We start from the raw sequence: 20,577 nt of genomic DNA on the forward strand, positions 1-20,577 counted from the left end.
TTTTTTTCTATCATTTTTTTGTTCTATCATTTCGTCAATCTACATCTATAAAGTCTTTTTACCCCCTAATCCCTCAAGTACTTATCAACTATAATAACAATAGATCCACATCCTTCATTCACCATTAAATCAGAAAAAATCTTTAAAGCCTTTTTAACCCATCAAATAACATTTTATATCACATTTAAACCTAACTCTAATGCTAGTTTCTTAAAGAATTTGAAAGTGGAATAAAAAGATATAATTCTCATGTCAATAAACTGCAACAGAAACATAAAAGTAATCCTCATTTTACAATCATTCATTTAAGTGATTGCTTGAATTTACAGTGGCACTACAAAAAGTGACTTATAACTGCTCCTTGCACTTACAACTGTTGTAGCATCCTCACAGTTGAGGACCTGGCAACCCAGCATGTATTCACAACGATTGCAGGATCCCGGGGTCATGTGATCACCCTTTCCAGCCAGCTTCCGTCAACCAAAGTCAATGGAGGAATCCAGATTCGCTTAATGAATACAGTATGTGATTCACTGATCAGTTGCAGAGATTTGCTCAACAACCATGGCAGAAAAGGTTATAAAAGTGGACACAACTCACTTAACCAACTTGCTTAGAAAAGAAAATTCTAGTTCCAATTGTGGTTGTAACTTGAGGACTACCTGTGCTTTGTTTAACGGATTGCTTCCTTTCATTTCCTGTCTTAGTCTGACTGGAAGAAGATAGGAAATTTTAGTTTTTGTTTACAATTGAAAGGTTGGAACCAAAATTAATTGACCAAACCACTGTTTTGTTTTAATTCACGGCTGTTCTCAACTGAGATAGGATGAATTTAGGAGGATCTTAGATTGAATTCCAATTTACAAAAGGATTTAACAGGTCACAATGTAAACTTGGAAAAAACCAATTAGGCCACTAAAGTAAAAGGAACTGACAAGCTAAGAGAAAGTGCTAACTTCAAGAATGCAAGCAGGAGTGCATAAGATGGCTGAGAATAGTTAGTGATTAGTGTCAGGTGCCAGTTAGAAAAAAAACCCACATTAAAATAGATTCAAAAATTCATTTGTTTAAGTGAAGGCTCTGTTGTACAAAGAAGAGTGATCTTATCTAGCATACTCCTTCCAGAATATTTTATTATGAATAAACTTTACCCAATGAACAAAGATAATTCTATCACCTGTATTAACAGTAATTATCAATTATATTAATACTTATTAACTGAAACTGTAATCTANTCACCTACATCGTCCACCTGGGACGACTCGGGAACTCAACTCCTACCCCGGGCAGCTCACCCATCCCCCTATGCCCAGGGGAAAGGTTTCAAGCCGTTTGACAGCAGATGCAAGCTGTCAAAACGGCTTTTACGCAGAAACAGGCGGGAGGCAGCAACAGCTGCGTCCAACGGAGTAGCCTGCCACCGGAAGTCCAGCATTCATTTTAAAATCAGGAGGAAAGATAAACAAAGATGCCCTTAACCCTTTAAAAGTAATGATACATAGGAAAGTATTACTTTTATAACTTTTGCATATAAGTCATCTTCAACTGGTGAATACAGATTTATGCATTTCATTAAACAATACTAAGATGTTTTGGATTTAGAAGACTAGGACTGTCACTTTTAGTGGGTAAAGATTAGCAACTAATGTATTGGTTGGCGGATCATAAGAATGCAATTTAATTCAATTTTCTATTCTAAAAATACTTGAATAACAGTAAGAGATTAATCTAGAGCAGGGGTGTCAAACTGCCGTCCTGCGGAAGCCGCACCCACCCCAGCTTCGGCAAGGGGAAAAAAGTTATGATACGGTCACATCACGTGACGAGGCGAGTTTGACACCCCTGATCTAGAGCCCTTGCCCTTGATTATCTGGGGCACGTATTTCACCCACTCAACTATTTCCTTTATTTTATTTTCTGCAGGAAGAACAAGAGGCAGCTAGACGTCGACAGCAAAGAGAAAACAAGAGTAACACAACAACTCCAACAAAAGTCCAAGAAAATAAGGTCTGATTCCATTAAGGCTTCCTTACATGTCACTATTTACTGATAATCTATATAAATCACACACACACACACACACACAAAATTCTACGGAAAAGAATCTAGAATCTGCATTAAAGTAATACCTTCATTAGGGAGTAAATGATACAGATCAGTGGATAAATTTCAGTTAATAGCTGCTTGTGTCATCTGCTTTCTGTAAGAAGTAGGCTCCTATCCTGGTTGTCTTTTTCAAATTGTGATTTTGAAAACATGATAAAACTGCTTTAGGCGTGTTAAGACATTTTTGTGTTGCCAACGGCGAATGATGATACCCTTCAGGATTTCAGACCTAAGAACGCCAGGGGATGGCTCCTGGGTTCTTCCTCCTAGCACAGCGAGCATTCCTATGAAATTGCAGCTCTTCCAGAGTTCCAACAGTAGAATAGTGACTTGGTTGATAAAATACTCTAGAAAGAGACAGGAGAAGAAGGCACCATTTGTGATGGCAGAATAGGTGAGGGGAACAGTAAGTCAGTACAGGTTGTCCTTGACTTATGAACACAGTTGCTAAGCAAAGCAGTGGTTAAGTCAGTCGTACCTCATTTTACGACCTTTTCTCATCACTGTTGCAAGTAATAATAATAATAATAATAATAATAATAATAATAATAATAATAAAGTTGGAAGGGATCTTGGAGGTCATCGAGTCCAACCCCCCTGCCCAGGCAGGAACCCTACACCATTTCAGACAAACGGCTGTCCAGTCTCTTCTTAAAAACTTCCAGTGTTGGAGCATTCACCACTTCTGGAGGCAGGTTGTTCCACTGGTTAATTATTCTAGCTGTCAGGAAGTTTCTCCTTAGTTCTAGGTTGCTTCTCTCCTTGATTAGTTTCCATCCGTTGCTTCTTGTCCTGCCTTCAGGCACTTTGGAGAATAGCTTGACTCCCTCTTCTTTGGGGCAGCCCCTGAGATATTGGAACACTGCTATCAAGTGAATCACTGTAGTGCTTAAGTGAATTGCATGGTTGTTAAATGAATCCAGCATCCCACATCAACCTGGCTTGTTGGAAAGGGAAGGTTGCAGAAGGGGATTGCATGATCCCAGAATGCTTCAGTCATTGTAAATACGTGTTGCCCCTGAATTTTGATCACATGACTGTGGGATGCTGTGACGGTCGTAAGTGCAAGGATCGATTGTAAGTTGCCATTGTAGCTTGGAATGGTTGTTAAATGAACGGTTGTAAGTCAAGGACCACCTGCATTTGTGGCGAGCACGCCCTGATTGCCAGCCAACTTGAAGCTCTAGGACAGTGGTGGCAAACCTATGGCACGGGTGCCAGAGGCGGCACTCGGAGCCCTCTCTGTAGGCACAAGTGCGTTGCCCCAGCCTTGCCTCCCCCCGCAACCCCCTCCTCACCAGCAGCCCCCCTGAAGGAGAGTCGCCCTCGAGCGCGGCCCACACGAAGCAGCGCAGCCAAGGACATGGCAGCCAGGCAGCGTAGACAAGACTCTGCCCTCACACCCCATCATGCAGTTGATGCTGCAGGGCGCGGGCAGAGGGTGTGGCCGCCATAACGCTGCTGGGCTGCCTGGGCGATCTGCCTGGGCCCTGGAGGCGGTGAGTGGTCCTGCGGGCAGGCGGGGTGGGGGATGGGGGGGCAAAGCGGGGGCGGAGCAGGGAGGTGGAGTGAGGGCGGGGCCAGTTTTTGGGCACTCGGTCTCTAAAAGGTTCGCCATCACTGCTCTAGGAGTTACTGTATTACAGTACCTGCTATGGAGAATGGAGGAGTTTAACATCGTTATGCGTGTCTTTAGAGCAGTATTCCCCAATCATATATTCTTCAGAAGGGTAAGGCTTAGAATCGATTGGGGTATTGATTGGGATTTGTACAGAGGCTGCATTTAAAGGTCAAGCCACCCAGTTCCCTGTTTCATAGATAATTACTCTAAGCCATATATTGAATTGTCTGTTTGACCTCTGATTCCTGTAGAGATTACTTTAAAAACAAAAGCTACACATCTCTCAGGGAGGAAAGGTTATACTAACCTTCCATGGCACAATAGGCTTATACAGGAAGGCAATTATTAATATGCTATTTTCTTCTAGCCGAGTTGGTCTCCTCTGATTGAGGGCAGCTCTTTCTGAAGGGTCTCCTTCAGAAAGAGAACTTTTATAGTTCTGCTTGTTGGTAGTACAGGTAATCCTCGACTTACGACTGCAATTGAGCCCAGGCCCAAGTCAGGGACTACCTGTACTAAAGATTGAATTTGGGATGTTCTTTTCGACTATCCTTCTCCATAAGGAGAAAGAACCTTTTTTTTTCCCTTTCTCAAAAGTTGCCTTATCTCTTTCTTTCTTTCTAAAGGACGATGGTGCTGAAGAAGACAAGAACCTCGGGGCCAACACTGTCAAAAAGCCATCTCCCTCCAAAGCACGCAAGAAGAAGCTGAGCAAAAAAGGAAGGAAAATGGCTGGTAGGAAGCGTGGGCGCCCCAAGAAAATGAACGTGGTGAATGCCGAGCGCAAGATCAAGAAGAACCAAACTGCGCTGGACCTTCTCCATGCTCAAACTGTATCGCAAACAAATTCATCCTCTCCTCAGGGTAAGCCTTACAGCTGGGGAATGCTAATCCCCTTGGAAAAGGTCTTCTCTGTGTCAGTTTAGGCCCGTGTTTCTCCATCTCAGTGACTTTTAACTACGTGGACTTCAGCTCCCAGAATTCCCCAGCCAGCCATACAGTTAAAAGTTACTGAGGTTGAGAAACATTGATTTAAAACCATCTGACTCAAAGCTATTGTGCAGCATCATCCCCTTATAGCAGGGGTGTCAAACTCAATTTCATTGAGGGCCGCATCAGCATTGCGGTTGTCCTGGGGGGGGGAGGTGTGGCCAGAATGGGCATGGCCTACTGGATGGGCGTAGCTGGAGTGGGTGTGGCCTACTGGGTGGGCGTGGCCAGTTCTACATCATTTGCGTCAAGGGTGCCTGTGGGGGCCTGGGCAGGAGTGGGACAGATCTGAGGGTCTCTGGCAGAAGGGGGTGGGACAAGGGCAAGCACCAAGGCATAGTCCACTGGAAGAGCCTGCTGAAACCCCTCCCCTGGAGCCCATGAAGCCGGATATGTGAAATAGGCAAGGGCCATTTGCTGGCCACTTCCAGGTGATGGTGCATTTCTTCATTCCTCAAAAGGGTGACACCTCCCCAGCATGCACCCAGGGGGCGGGACTGATGCGGCAGGGGCCAGTCCCTTGCTGTTTCCAGACGGCCTTGTGGAGCTAAGACTGAATACATTTCAGCATAAATGGCCACCACAAAATTGTACATTGGCTCCCGGCTGGCCTGGGCCAGGGCCAAGGCAGCGGGGGCCGTTCCCTCAATGTTTCCAGGATGGCTTCGCGGGCCACATCCAGTCCCCGGGCCTTGTGTTTGACATATCTGCCTTATAGGAACACAATTTTATAATGTGGGCCGATCTTAGGTTCTTTATCAATAATCTTACTGCAAGATAAATGGGGATATGGTCCATTGGTATGCAGACTTCCACGTAGGGAATTAGCATATCAAATGGAATTTAGCTTAAAATGTACCAGTGCTAAGAACCTGTAGCATTTTATTTGTTAAGTTTGTTTTTGTTCAGATGTTATTCTTGAATTTGAAGCAGCTGTTAGTTTGAAATTCAGTTGCTGGGAATGGCCCATGTGTTAAACTTGACCTCAATGGTGTATTTGAACTGATTGGGAAATTTACTTGCCCAATTGAGCATAGATGGACAAGGACCAGTCTGCTGAGATCCCCACCCTTGATCGGTTTTTATCTTTGCTGCGATTGGATGTAGTTATAGTACAGGTAGTCCTCGACTTACAACCATTCATTTAGTGACTTTTCAAAGTTACAGTGGCACTGCAAAAAAGTGGCTTACGACCATTTGTCATGTTTATGACCGTTGAGGCATCCCCATGGTCACATGACCAAAATTTGGGCACTTGTCGATTGGCATGTATTTATGATCGTTGCCCTGCCCTGAGGTCACGTGATCGCCATTTGCAATCTTCCCAACTGGCTTCCAACAAGCCGTCAAAAGGCGAAGCTGGATTCACTTAACAACCACATGATTCACTTAATGACTGCAGTGATTCACTTAACAATTGTGGCAAAAAAGGACGTAAAATGGGGCGCAAGTCACTTAACTCACTTAGTAGCGGAAATTTTGGGCTCAGTTGTGGTCGTAAGTCGGGTGCTGCCTATAATGTATTTTTAAAACTGAACTACACTGGGAGAAATTATGTCACATGTCAATAATTATATCAAATGGGAATGATGGACCTATAATCCCAGTGTCATGCCTCCGTCCGAGCCTGACTCCGAGGACTACATGGAGTTCCCTGTTGAGGCCCAGGAGGGGGTGTCTGTGGCTTTGGAGGACTGTGGGGAGGAGCAGGCTGAAGCAGGCCAGGGCCCTTCAAGTTTGGAACAGGGAAGGCAGAGCTCAGGCGAGGAGCAAGGCCCCTCCCCACCAGATCCCAGAGCAAGGAGAGCAGAGAGGAGGAGGGAACAACGGAGGCAGGCTCACTTGCTCGGGAGGAGAGCGTCACGCCCCACTCCACAAGGCACACCTGGGGAGTAGGATTTAAGGAGACGCTGTGGGGTGGGGCATTTGCCGGGAGCAAACGTGAACTCTTGTGATAGTGTGCTCTTGTACCTGGACACTTTGTATTTTGGACCAAGTTTTCTTCCTGCTGATTTCTCCTTGCTGTCTGCAGTTTTGCAGTTTGCAGTTCACAGGCAAGCTGGGAGTTGAAAGGATTATGCGTTTTTGCTTGTTATCTGTTTTACTTTAAAGAACCGTGTAAACCTCCCTGACTGTTTTATTGAACTTGTGCCAGCATATGTGGGGGCTGTTGGGTGAACGTTGGCAGTGCTTAAAAAGACGACAGTTGTTCTGACCAGCTAATTGCTTTGCCTCCGTTCGGGGCCCTGGGTCATCACACCCAGGCTGCCAGATGGACTCCTTCCACTAGAAAGAAGCTTAATGGACTCATGTTCTCTTTCCACCCAGATGCATACAGGTCACCTCATAGTCCATTTTACCAGCTACCTCCTAAAGTGCAACGGCATTCGTCCAACCAGCTCTTGATTACTCCTACTCCACCTGCACTACAGAAGCTGCTAGGTAAGGGCCCTTCTCCCATTTTGTTGGGCAGTTCATATTTCTTGACACAGCATCTGCTGAAGGTGTAAAAAAAAAAAAAAGGCTGCGTGCTCTGATCTTGCTCACAGTTTTAATTATTTTTTTTAAATAAATCTTTATGACCCCTGCCAGACTTTCTGAAGATTCACCTAAGCCCGTGGTGGCGAACCTATGGCACGCATGCCACAGGTGGCATGCAGAGCCATCTCTGTGGGCATGCGCACCGTCGGCCCAGTCCTAGCCTTCAGCTGGGTTTTATAAAAATTTTTCACTTTAGGCCTCTACCGCCATGTGCAAAATAAAAAAAAAAAGGTTCAATCAATCAATCAATTACAACTTTTTGCGGGGAAAAAAAAGATCTTGCAAAGTTGGAATTGATTGATTGAACTTTTTAGTCCCACCCAGTCTGCCGTTACCACTGAAGCCATGCCCACCCAATGGGCCACACCCACCCAATGGGCCACGCCCACCCGGCACCCGATGATACATACGTGGATTTGGGGTTGCAGTTTGGGCACTCGGTCTCTAAAAGGTTCGCCATCACTGACCTAAGCTTCAGGATCCCCCTTCCCACATGGGTGAATTCATGCACTTGCATATCTCCATCACAACCTATAAAAAAATAATCTGCGGCATTGCCTTCTTAATTAATGGGATGAAAGAGTGACTGAAGAAAACCCAAAATAGGTAATGTGAAGCCTGCCAGAAGGAGAACGGTGCAAAATTGTTTGACAGATTCAGTTGTAGACATCTGAAGCTCTGAAGGAAAACAGCTTTGGTTGTAGAATCAAAGGACAAGGGTCCTCTGAAATCCGATCCTGGAATTTGTTTTCACTTCTTGAACTGAATGTACATTTCCTTTTATATAAAAAAACGACTTCTATTTTTTTAAATAACATTTTTTGTTTCTCTCCATTCTGGTTTTCTTTGTTTTAAGGATTTAACTTAATGAAGTCATTTTAAAAATTTTGTTATTAGGAGTTATCAATCCTTGCTGTACTATTGTAGATTCCAATCAGATTTTTGCCTGTTTAGTATGTCCACTACAAGGCAGGGTGTTTAAGATTCATGATAACCATATCACTACATACTGAAAGTACATACATATCTCTGTTTCTTATCTCCTATTCCAGATAAATTCAGAATATGAAAAGTACCTTTCAGCATATCTCTTGGGAGTTGCCAGACAAAGCAGGAGAAAAACAAGTTCTTTCACTAGAGCCTCTGTGTATAAATAAGGTTTATTTTTAATACAAGGAGGGAGAGAACAGGTCAGAGGTCAACAGATTGCTTATCTGGATCTACTAATAGATTGCAGAGTGACTAGCAGGAGATTGTTGACAATTTCTGATTCTGACTTAATAATAGTAGCATGAAAATTTTCTTTTAAATTAAAGATCTGGAATGTGTGAAGTTTTAGTAATCAAGGAATAGATTTTGGTGTTTGTGTATTCCTAGTTTAGATGAAACAAGCTGAAGTTGTACAAAAGATTGATGTATGAATACTGCTTGCAGGCTGTTCATGTTGGTTTTTTTCTGTCTCCTTCACTTACAGACTCTTTTAAGATCCAGTACATGCAGTTCATGGCTTATATGAAAACAAATCAATATAAGGCAACTCTTCAGCAGTTATTGGAACAGGAAAAGGTAGGCTTTTTTTTAAAAAAAGGACTGCCAATTAACTGACAATAGAATCAGGTCACTCCAGAGTTGATCTTCCGACTGAGTCTAGAAAGTCCTTTTCAATTCTGCTTCTAAGATTCTGATCTTATTACATTTGTCTCCCTCCGATCCTTCTCAGCCTATAGTATCTATATGCTTGTAATACTGTTAGGTCATGTTTCAAGGAATGACACACAGGTAGTCCTCAAATTACAACCACAATTGAGCCCAAAATGTTTGCTGTTAACTGAGACATTTGTTAAGTGAGTTTTGCCCCATTTTACGACCTATCGTGCCACAGTTGTTAAGTGAATCACTGCAGTTAATAAGTTAGTAACCCAGTTGTTCAGTGAAACTGGCTTCCCCATTGACTTTGCTTGTCAAAAGGTGGCAAAGGTTGACCACATGACCTTGGGACACAGCAGTGGTTGTAAGTATGAACCAGGTGCCAAGCATCTGAATTTTGATCCCGTAATCATGGGGGTGCTGCAAAGGTTGTAACTCTGAAAAATGGCCGTGACAATTTTTTCAGTGCTGTTGTAATTTTGAACAGTCATTAAATGAACTGTTGGAAGTCGAGGACTACCTGTATTTACTTTTCTGAAGTATCGGTGTTTCCTTCCCTTTTTTGTTCCTTAGGAAAAGAATACTCAGTTAATGGGAAAGGCCCAGCAGTTGTTTACTCACTGCCAGGCTCAGAAAGAAGAAATCAAACGACTGTTCCAGCAGAAGCTAGATGAGGTACAGTGTTGTTGTTAGTTACGAAGTCATGTCCGACCCATCGCGACCCCATGGACAACGTTCCTCCAGACCAGCGGTTCTCAACCTATGGGTCGCGACCCCATTTGGGGTCGATCGACCATTTCACGGGAGTCGCCAAGCAAGGCTGTCCGCCATTTTTTTTCCTCTTTTCCGGCGGGTGCCTTACCTCCCTTGAGCTGGGCCAGCTGGTGGTCGGCCTGCTCCGTCTCTGCCGCTTGCCAGCTACGCCTCGGCCGGCGCAGGGGGCGGAACCACGCATGCGCGGCGCTCCCAGGCAGGGAAAGTCCTCGACTTACGACCAATTGGGTAGTCCTCGACTTACGACCGGCTTAGTCCTCGACTTACGACCGGTTGGGGTCGCGGCATTAAAAAGGTTGAGAACCACTGCTCCAGACCTTCCTGTCCTCTACCATCTTCTGGAGTCCATTTAAGCTCACGCCTACTGCTTCAGTGACTCCATCCAGCCACCTCATTCTCTGTCGTCCCCTTCTTCTATTGCCCTCAATCTTTCCCAGCATCAGGCTCTTCTCCAGTGAGTCCTTCCTTCTCATAAGGTGGCCGAGGTACAGTGAGGAATGAGCTACTGTACAGATTGCAGAGCAAAAGGGAAAGGTTTTTCATGCTTTGATGCTGTGGATTGTAAAGCAGCTTGAACTGCACCCCAGCCAAGGAGAAAGGCAGAGTTGATTCCTAACAGGGATTCCTAACTGGGAATTGGTCCAAATCTGAAAATAAAGGACGTAACGAATTGGACATTTTCAGAAGTTCAGTTGCCAAAGTTCAAGGGGCATGAGTGTAATTATGGGCTATCTTTCATTAAGAACATGTGTCTAACAATTGTGATAATGTTGGGCTAAAATTTAAACCGTGAAAATTAATTAGTACCTGAAGTAGGCGCGAAGTAAGTTTAAGACTTCGCTGAGTATAACTTTTGAGGAATCACTCAGTTTTGAATAGAGTTCTTTTAATCTGGATGGTGCTTTTCCAGTGATTTAGTCTTCACGTATTTTTGATGGGGGAAATGAAATCAATGTATAACATCAAATTTTGTTGTTCTGAGCAAAATAAAAAAGCAAAAACAAATCAAGAGCAGCTCTTAATGCAGTAGTACAAAGACATTATGCATACCAAGACACCGTATTAGTTGCCCTTTCTATTTTATTGCCGTGTAAACAGAATTTTTGTTTCATTGGTATCTTTGAGTCAGTCCTGGTAAATGTGTGGACACGTCCTTCAGTTTGCTTGGCAAATGTTGGAAAGTGGTTTGTTGTTGCCTTCTTCTAGGGCTGAAGTAGCCTGAAGTCATCCAAATGGCTTTGTGCCTAAAGCAGAACTAGAACTCACAGTCTCCTGATTTCTAGAATGGTGCTTTTAGCCATTACACCAAACTGAATAGTACATAATAATTACAACTCAGTTGATTCTAAGGCAGTGATGGCGAACCTTTTAGAGACCGAGTGCCAAAACTGCAACCCAAAACCCATTTATTTATTGCAAAGTGCCAGGGCTGCATCAGGATTGTGGTGCCCTCGGTCAGGGAGGCGCCTCTGAGTGCTGCCTCTGGCATGCAAAAACCAGGGCATAAAAATGGGCCACCGTGCTGCAAGGCGCAAAAATGGCCGCTGCCGCGCCGCAAGGTGCAGATACAAGGCGCTGCACCATGCAAGAACGGGGCAGGGCTAGTGAGTATCATGCAGGCACTAGCCCCACCCCATTTGCAGCGCGTAAAATGCTTCCCCCTCCCTTTTCTTTCAGTCCACCAATCGACAATGGTTGGTGACCTCTGCTCTACCACCTCTACTCAAGCTTGCTAGTTGCTGCTTCGCCTCCTTTGTGCTGGGCAGGGCTCCTGCTCTGGGCAGCGGTGGCGGCCTGATGGACCTGCTGCTGGCGGCGGTGGCAGCCCTCTGTTGAGAGAGGGCTCTGAGTGCTGCCTCTGGCACACGTGCCATAGGTTTGCCACCACTGTTCTAAGGAATCACTGAACAAATGCTGATCAAAACTTATGGTTTTGAATACATGGCGACTCTATAATTCAAAATAACTCATACTGTATACAGTCTCAAATAATATCAGTGCCAGTCTTTTAAAATTGGCAAATGCTATGCAACATGTCCTTAAAACAATAGAGTGTATTAGTGTAACTGGCTTAACTAAAAGAGGTAAATTATTTGGAAAATAAAGCAATGATAGAATACTTGTAGTTCTTCCGATTGGTTCAGTTGTACTATACATCAAATAATGTGATAATCTGTCGCTATTATGAGTTAAAAAAAAACTTGAGAAAAAGTTGAAAAAGCTGACAGGGTTTCTAATATTCAGCACAATCATTGCCTTTTTGTTGTTGGAAAAATAGTGGTTCTAACTATTCTGTCCTCTCCTTTTTCCTTTGCAGCTGGGGGTTAAGGCACTGACATACAAGGATCTTATCCAGGCCCAGAAAGAAATTTCTGCTCACAACCAGCAGCTGAAAGAGCAGACCAAACAGCTGGAGAAAGATAATGGTGAACTCAGGAATCAGAGTTTACAGCTGGTTCGTATTCCTAGATGCACCGGGCCACAGTTTTATCTCATTTTGAAATCAACCACAAATTCCAGTTCTGCCTGCCGTTAATGTTAATTAAGATGATTATCCTCCCTGGGCGTCTATTCCAAAAACTGTTAAGATTGTGAAATGACCGGGGGATTAGTGATTAAAAAATAGGCTTTGCATTTAGGAGATTCCAGGAACATGGAGACTTGATCCCAGTTGAAGACAGACTATGGTGGGTTAGATGTAACAGGCTAGTGCAGGGGTAGGCAACCTTGGCTCTTTTATGACTCGTGGACTTCAACTCCCAGAATTCCTGAGCCAGCATGGCTCAGCTTGGAAACCTCTCCCTTTCCCCTCAGCATGGCTGGCTCAGGAATTCTGGGAGTTGAAGTCCACGAGTCATAAAAGAGCCAAGGTTGCCTACCCCTGGGCTAGTGTGAAACTTTGTACGTAGGAGTGAGCCAAAATCTGTAGCTGGACGACTTTTAGCCAACTGACCTATAATCAGTTGCAGAGCACAGTGCTTTAAAAAGGGTGAAGTTCTTGGAATTTTTCCGTCACCTGTGTCTTATCTAGCAGACTCTACCTAAGACAGCCAGACAGAAGAAGCTGTCAGTGGAACTGATAATCTAATGTGGAATACATCACATTTTATATCAAGAGCTGAAATATAACTTAGATTTATATGGCACAAGGGGTTAGTTTTGACAGCATTATGTAACATTTCCCAAATAATATATCTCCCTGTTCTTTTTCTGCATTCTTCCAGCTGAAAGCTAGATGTGAAGAACTGAAGTTGGACTGGTCAACACTTTCACTGGAAAATCTCCTCAAAGAAAAGCAAGCATTAAAAAATCAGATTTCTGAGAAGCAAAAACACTGCTTGGAATTGCAGGTAGCGCATGGACAGGATGCAATACCTTTTGTTACCATTGATTTCAAACGTTGCCTTTTAAAAAAAAACTGGGCGACGGGTTCTAGTAATGTTCCTTGGCGGTCTGGTGGGTGACCAGGTGCTTCACATGACTCATACCTTATCTTCAGAGGGGGGATTCCAAGGAATGGGTCAGTTCAGGCAAAATAGGCCAGCATATTGGGCAAGGAGCATGGTTTACTTTCCTAAATGGCAGAAAATGGGGCAGGGTTTGCTGGGTTCTTAGAGGAGTCAAAGGAGCTTCAGGATCAAAAAATGGAAGGGATTGTTATTCCTAAAATATCTCATGATAATAACCCCAGAGGTTCTTTTCAAAAGGCAACTGGACTTTCTTGGGTTTTTTCCTTGAAAACGTTTCGCTTCTCTTCCGAGGAACGTCTTCAGTTCTGACTGAATGGTGGGGAATAGAAGGATTTATATTCCTTGTAGTCGTCTGCTCGTTAGCACTCTGAAGGCCTGGTCTTTCTATTCCTTACCATTCAGTCAAAATGGAAGAAGCTGCTTGGATGAGAAGTGAAAGGCTTTCAAGAAAAAAAACCATAAGCAAATCCTATTGCCTTTTGGAAAAGCACCTTTGGGACAGCCCTGATCTGGATGATTGAGAATCTCCATAGATACTTAACGATAATAAGCTTTAACGATGTTCTTTTTTCTCCTATCATTTTAAAGATCAGCATAGTGGAGCTTGAGAAAAGCCAGAGGCAGCAGGAGCTTTTGCAGCTGAAATCCTACATGCCCTCTGACGAATCGTTGCCAGCCCAGCCGCGCCATAAAAACCATTTGAACCGGGAGGCCGAGCCTGACCACAATACACTTCACTTGGAGCTAGAGTGCCCCAAGTTTCCCGTGCCCCAGGTCAACGGCCCCGAACTGTCCATAAATGGCCATGCCACGTCTTACGAAATTCACAATGCACTCAGCCGACCAGCTTCTAAACAGACTACGCCTCAATACCCACCTGTCCACGTGGACCAAGACATAATTCCTTGCACCCCAATCCATAGCTGCAGACAGAAGCTGGACAAAGGCTCAAACTTATCCCTGCCAGATTATACCAGGTTTTCTCCGGCTAAGATCGCCCTCCGGAGGCATTTGAACCAAGACCACATAGGCAGTGGGAAAACAGCACCCAGTGAGAGCCATCAGAGGTGAGGAGCAGAGTGGTTAGGTCATGTGTTTCTTCCTAGGTGGTGACCTTGACTGAATGATCACTGCAGGTAGTCCTTGACTTACGACCAGCATTCAACCCAAAATTTTTGTTGCTATGTGAAACAGTCGTTAAGTGAATTTTGCCCCATTTTACAGCTTTTCTTGTCATAGTAGTTAAGTGAATCATTGCAGCTGTTAAGTTAGTAACATGGTTGTTAAGTGAATCCGGCTTCCCCATTTTCTTTGCTTGTCAGAAGGTTGCAAAACGTGATCACATGACCCCATCCCAGGACACTGCAACTGTCATAAATATGAGTCAGTTGCCAAGCGTCTGAATTTTGATCACGTGACCATGGGGATGCTGCAATGGTTGTAAGTGTCAAAAATGGTCGTAAGTCACTGTTTTCAGTTCTGTTGTAACTTCGAACGGTCACTAAATGAACTGCTGTAAGGCAAGGACTTCCTGTACGTCCTGGTTCAAATGACAGTTTGCTTAGGTGCATGAAAAAGGGAACACACGCCTCCCTAATTCTGGTGCTGCCTGCTATGAACCAATTGAGGCTTTGAAGGTATGCATTTATATTATCTCCAATGTTTCAATTCAGTTTGTTCCAACAATCTGCCTTGGTTCAGTCACTTTGGAGGGGAATTGGAAAATACTTGTTGGGTTCTTGATGTTTTCTGAGCTGGATTGTTTTCCTGCAGATATTTTGACAATGCAAGGAAGAGTGAAGCTTGCTGGTTGTTAATATATAGTAGCTTGCCCTGCCAATCTTGGTTAGGATGTGGTTTCTTCTTTGAAAGTTCCTGGACTAATACATTATTTCTTCCCTGATTATTTATCTGGTGCTGTTTCCCGCTTATCTGAGTGTCAGTTGCTAGGAAGGATGTGGGGGGAGGGAGGTTGGTTCCTTCCTTAACTTTTGGTTGTGTCTTTTCAGTGGTATGTATGAATGGTTTATGTGTTTGTTGATGGCCGTTTTGTCAGAATGCCAAGCTTCCAAGAATTCCCTAGGATTTTTTAATTTGTCTTGATATAAAATGCCAGCAGTTCCCCAGTTGAAACTGTGGCCAAATTTGTCTGTGTTAAGAGATGATGGAATTTTCATGTCTTCTGATTGCCAGTTGATGTTTATGAATGCATTCTGCCAATTTTCTAGCTGTCTTTCATGCGTGGAATAGGCGCCAATTACTGTATATAACTAACTAATAAACTTCGCTTTCCCATGCAGTGATCATGTTAGTGGTAATGAAACATCTGCAGAAAAACAAGCAAAGTAAGATTGAAAATAAATAAAGAAACCCAGAGAACAGCAAGAATTTATTATTTGACTTTTTATTTTGCCTTTATTACTTCATAAGTAACTCAAAGCGCTGAACAGACTCTTTTCCCCTTCTATTTTCCCCACAATGACAACCCTATGAGGTGAGTTGGGCTGAGAGAGAGTGATTGGTCCATGGTCACCCAGCTAGGTTTCCTGTCTTAAGGTGGGACTAGAACTCACAGTTTCCTGGTTTCCAAGCCTGCACCTTAACCATTACACCAGGGGTAGGCAACCTTGGCTCTTTCATGACTCGTGGACTTCAACTCCCAGAATTCCTGAGCCAGCCTTGCTGAGGGGAAAGGGAGAGGTTTCCAAGCTGAGCCATGCTGGCTCAGGAATTCTGGGAGTTGAAGTCCACGAATCATAAAAGAACTAAGGTTGCCTACCCCTGCATTACACCAAGTTGGCTTTCTCAATACTACAACCATGAACCATATATACGCTCTAGGATTGGAATTTACCTTTGGGGTAACAGTGGCAATCTGGATAGCTGTGCAGGATGGATACTCTGTTCGTGGGTGCTACCTTTAATTGAATGCTTGAATGAAGAAACTAAAAGAATGTGGGAAGTTGGCACATGGCAAATCAGAGCTGTACCCTCCAGACTCACTTTTATTATCAAGAATGCCTCTGTGTTTAGAGGGAAGCTGCATTCTAATTCTTTGTGGAAAACATGCTTACATGCTGTACTCAATAATCAGCAGGAGAACCAGAAAGCATTCTGTGGATATAAGAGAGAGAGGGTGACTGACAGCATTCTTTGAAATTAGTTATACCTCATTCCTCCCTCCCCCCATCTCTTCTTTAGCAGCCATTTTGTGCATAGATAACTGTTGGTCTGGGATGGAGCCTGCAGTGTTTTTTCAATTTGCAAAAGGCACAACAGTTCTACTATCTGATGTATCAAATGTTATCTAATGAACCATTCCTTTTCTTAAAAATCCACTAAGATCTGAAAGATAGGTCTTTTTGAAGATAGCCAAGCTATCAGAAGCCTATCTTTCTGACACGTGAAAGGGCCTTCCTCTGCATTTCTTTCTCACTGTAGAATGCACCTCGAAATCGTTGTTTTTAACAAAATGGAAGCCTTCAAAAGCTTTCCTTTTTTATGTTTCAGAGCTGAACATTTAAAAGAAAATGGCCTTCCATTTCAAAGCCCTTCAGCATCAAACGGCATGAAGATGAGCCCTCTGGAAGACAGACCCTCTTCCCCAGCAGCCTTCCCAGCTGGGAATGAAAAGGTAAGGAATTGTAGGATGATGCCTCTGAACCTCTTGGGGTAGTTCTTATACTGAGCAGCAGCGACGGAATGGGTAGTTTTTGCTGTAAATTGGTAGCCTCCTGGGGCTTGAAAATTAACATTAGTGTTGTACATTTATGGGGTGCAGAGAAAAACACTGAGTAATGAAGGTAGAAAAACTGGATGCAGGTAGCCTGTGACTTACGGCTGGTCGCTTAGGACTGTTTGAAGTTACAGTGGACTCTCAGAAAGGTACTTAGGACCCAGTTCCAAAGTTCTGAGAGCCCCCTCCCCATAGTCACATGAATGCATGTCAGACATTCGGCAACCGGCCTGCATTTACAGCCTTTGCAGCATCCCATGATCACGTAATTGCATTTTACAATAGTTTTGCTGAAAACCAGCATTTACTTCTGGTTTCTCACAAAAATACTCCATAGAGAACAATGGATATGCTTTATGACCACCGTGTTTGCTTAGGGACCACCACAAAATAGGGTCAGTCGCAAAGGTGACCTGCTTTACCACCATCAAGATTTATGACCATAATGGTCAGGTTCCATTACAGTTGTAAGTTGAGGACTATTTGGAGCATCTTGAAGTAACACAAATACTTCTGTAACTATATTTATGAATAACACTCAATTAGAAATAAATCAGATTATGAAGAGTGCATTGACGCAAGTACTGTAGCTGTTTACTCTTCTTATGAAGTAAATAGTGTGGGAGGGATAGCAGTGAGAAGGAAGAAAACGTTGCATCATGTCTCAAGCTGATATCATGATTACATTCATCCCAACTAAAATTTTATAATTACAGCCTAATTATATTAATAATTTCAGGTTTAGATACAATTTGGGACCAAATAGATTGTGTGCAACAAACACCTTTATTAAATTTATAATACTTAGTTAAACCAAGTCTCTTGGACCTAAGTTCTGTGCAAGTCTGATCAGTATTTTGTTCCTAGCCAAAATGAGATGGAGAAAAAATGTAAAAAGATCAGATTAAAGTCCCAATATTTAAAGATCTTAATGTGAAATACATTTGTCTTGTGCTTAATTATGTTTGAAGAATCTGCACAATGTTTATTGTCGATGAGGTGTGCCTCTCCTTCAAGTTTAAATGGGCTTCATAACCGAGTACCTTATTGTAATCAGGCTTGATTAAAAAATGAGGCTTAATTTGTTTGCAAATTAAAGTAAACATGATTGCATAACTATTTTTAATCAGATGCTCTGTTGTAGAAACAGGTGCAGCTAAATTCCTGAACTCCAAAGCACAGCTGTGTGATGGGCAGCATGATACCAAATCTAGTTCCCGTCCCTTCCATGGTTTCCTTTAATCATAGTATAGCCAAGGAACCAATTCCTCCATTAGTTGATGAATTATACCTCCCAGCATCCTTCACTTGCATTTATCTGACAGCGTTCGAACTATAAGTCTGCCATCCCGGAATTTATTTGTTTGAATGTATAAATTCAATTTATACATCGAATTTATTATTCAATGTATACACCATGCATCTTGTTATCAAGCAACTGAGCGAATTACAACATGAAATGATTGCATTTTCTTGACCATAATTCACATCAGTGGCAATCTGAATTCCCTTGAAACAGGGGTGTTAAACTGCTGGCCCGCAGGGCGGATGCATCATAGCGAAACTGCACCCACCCCATTGCCAGCAATGGCAACAAAGTCACAATACGTCGCGACACGTCGCATGACGTTGCGAGTTTGACACCCCTGCCTTAAAACCAAGTTTGCCATTCATTGTTGGGTCTGGTTTTGCAGGTAATCATACATAGACCTAACAGACTTGCTCTTTTCTAATTCTAATAATTTCTTCATTTTGGACTATAATGTTATTCCCTCTTGTGTTCTTATTGGTTGACAAATCCTTTTTTTCAAACTCTCTTTGCATTTTTTCAAATGCATGCTATTCCCTATTACACTAGCGTTTGCAAATTATTTTTTGTAATAATAGTGTATTCTCAAGAAACCTTTTTTTGTAAATGACATACACTGTACCTTATCTTTTTTTAATTGCAAACTGCACCACAGAATTCTTGAAAGTGCAGATATAAGAGTTTCCTTAATGCTAATAAGTGGATTCCTAAAAACATTAGCATCTTTTTTTTCAGGCTTGCCCAGAAGCCAAAATAAAATAAAATAATTAAAAAAAAATAGTTAGACTTCTTTAAAAAGCAGAAAAGAAGTGCTGTGTTTGTGTCTGCAGAAGGAGGAAATCGTTTTCAAACCATGTGCAGCCCTAAGAGACTGCTATGTTTATATCCTGTATGTATATATGGTTACCTTATGGGTAGACCAGGGGTAGGCAACCTGGGCTCTTTTATGACTCATGGACTTCAACTCCCAGAATTCCTGAGCCAGCATGGCTCAGCTTGGAAACCTCTCCCTTTCCCCTCAGCATGGCTGGCTCAGGAATTCTGGGAGTTGAAGTCCACGAGTCATAAAAGAGCCAAGGTTGCCTACCCCTGCTCTAGAGTAAACCATGGAAGGTAGGGAGTATTCTTCAGACTTAGATTCTCACTCCTTGTGCCCTAATTAGAGGTAGAATTGTGTTCTGCACTGCATGTGTGTTATTGTTATTATTCAATCAGCAATCAATAATATCTTGCTCAGACTTCCACAGCCTGGATCCCTCTAGTGATGTTAGAAGTACAATTCTGTAATTCCCAGTTGGTAAAGCCAATGGGGTTGTGATCCCAACTAAAGGGCATCAGTTTGGAGAAAAGGTGAACGATCTATTGTGCAATATGACTTAGCTGTTGTGTTGTAAATTTACTATACAAACTTTGCCATAGTGACACAAGGTTATGGAAATATTTCCTCATACACCATAGCAATCCCAAACACAGCTGCTAAGTATAAATACTTGGCACGGTAAGTGTTTTAGTTGGGCGAGAGGCATCGTTGTGGTTATATTTCCCTATTAGATCATTAAGTAAAACATGAACTGTTTTGTGTGGTGTGCGTGTCTATGTTGGCTGGCTGATGCAATTGACCTTGTCTGCATCTGTAGGAACATTTTTTTTGTTTGACGGATGGGGAAAAAATGCTTGCAATTTTTCAGAACGCCTCCTTGCACCAAGTACTCGGGCCTGCAGCCATGGCCCAGAAGCGCTGGCTGATGACGCAAGCTGCATTTTTGGCATTGTCTGCTTTGTGTGTTTGCAGGCTTTGCGCGAGAGGACGTCTGCGAATAATGGGGAGACGATCACCAGCCTTCCCATCAGTATCCCCCTCAGCACAGTGCAGCCCAATAAACTCCCTGTTAGCATTCCTTTGGCCAGCGTAGTCCTTCCTAGCCGTGTTGAGAAGGTGGTGAGTAAGGGTACTTTGTTTTCTCCCATAATCTGTGCCGTAAAGCCAATTATACCATGTTAGAATGAATTTATAGCATTAATTAAGTGTGGTGGAAGGTAATGGAGCATGCTTCCCTCGGGTACTTTATTTATCTATTTTAGTCTGCTTTTATTATTTGTATAAAATAATTCAAGGTGGCAAATATACCTAATATTCTTTTCTCCTGTTTTCCCCACAACTATGTTATGTGGTGGGTTGGGCTAAGAGAGAGCGACTGGCCCAAAGTCACCCAGCCACTCTCATCCCTAACGCAGAACTAGAACCCACAGTCTCCCAGTTTCTGGACTGGTGCCTTAACCACTGACTAGACCAAGGGTAGGCAACCTTGGCTCTTTTATGACTCGTGGACTTCAACTCCCAGAATTCCTGAGCCAGCCATGCTGGCTCAGGAATTCTGGGAGT

At 43.1% G+C, this 20,577-nt stretch overlaps 1 protein-coding gene across 1 annotated transcript in view; it reads left to right on the forward strand.

Moving 5' to 3' along the window:
- Positions 1-20,577, forward strand: part of DOT1L (DOT1 like histone lysine methyltransferase) — a 90,799-nt gene that overhangs the window by 47,822 nt on the left and 22,400 nt on the right. The window contains exons 13-22 of the mRNA XM_029282972.1: positions 1,924-2,007; positions 4,354-4,591; positions 7,046-7,159; positions 8,733-8,824; positions 9,479-9,580; positions 11,997-12,134; positions 12,904-13,029; positions 13,738-14,216; positions 16,660-16,783; positions 19,987-20,133. Of these exons, the coding sequence (XP_029138805.1) occupies positions 1,924-2,007; positions 4,354-4,591; positions 7,046-7,159; positions 8,733-8,824; positions 9,479-9,580; positions 11,997-12,134; positions 12,904-13,029; positions 13,738-14,216; positions 16,660-16,783; positions 19,987-20,133 (1,644 nt within the window). The remainder of the gene's footprint in view (positions 1-1,923; positions 2,008-4,353; positions 4,592-7,045; positions 7,160-8,732; positions 8,825-9,478; positions 9,581-11,996; positions 12,135-12,903; positions 13,030-13,737; positions 14,217-16,659; positions 16,784-19,986; positions 20,134-20,577) is intronic.

The sequence above is a fragment of the Protobothrops mucrosquamatus genome, unplaced genomic scaffold (genome assembly GCF_001527695.2).
Source record: "Protobothrops mucrosquamatus isolate PMUCROS unplaced genomic scaffold, P.Mucros_1.0 scaffold6, whole genome shotgun sequence".
In the NCBI taxonomy this organism is placed as follows: Eukaryota; Metazoa; Chordata; class Lepidosauria; order Squamata; family Viperidae; genus Protobothrops; species Protobothrops mucrosquamatus.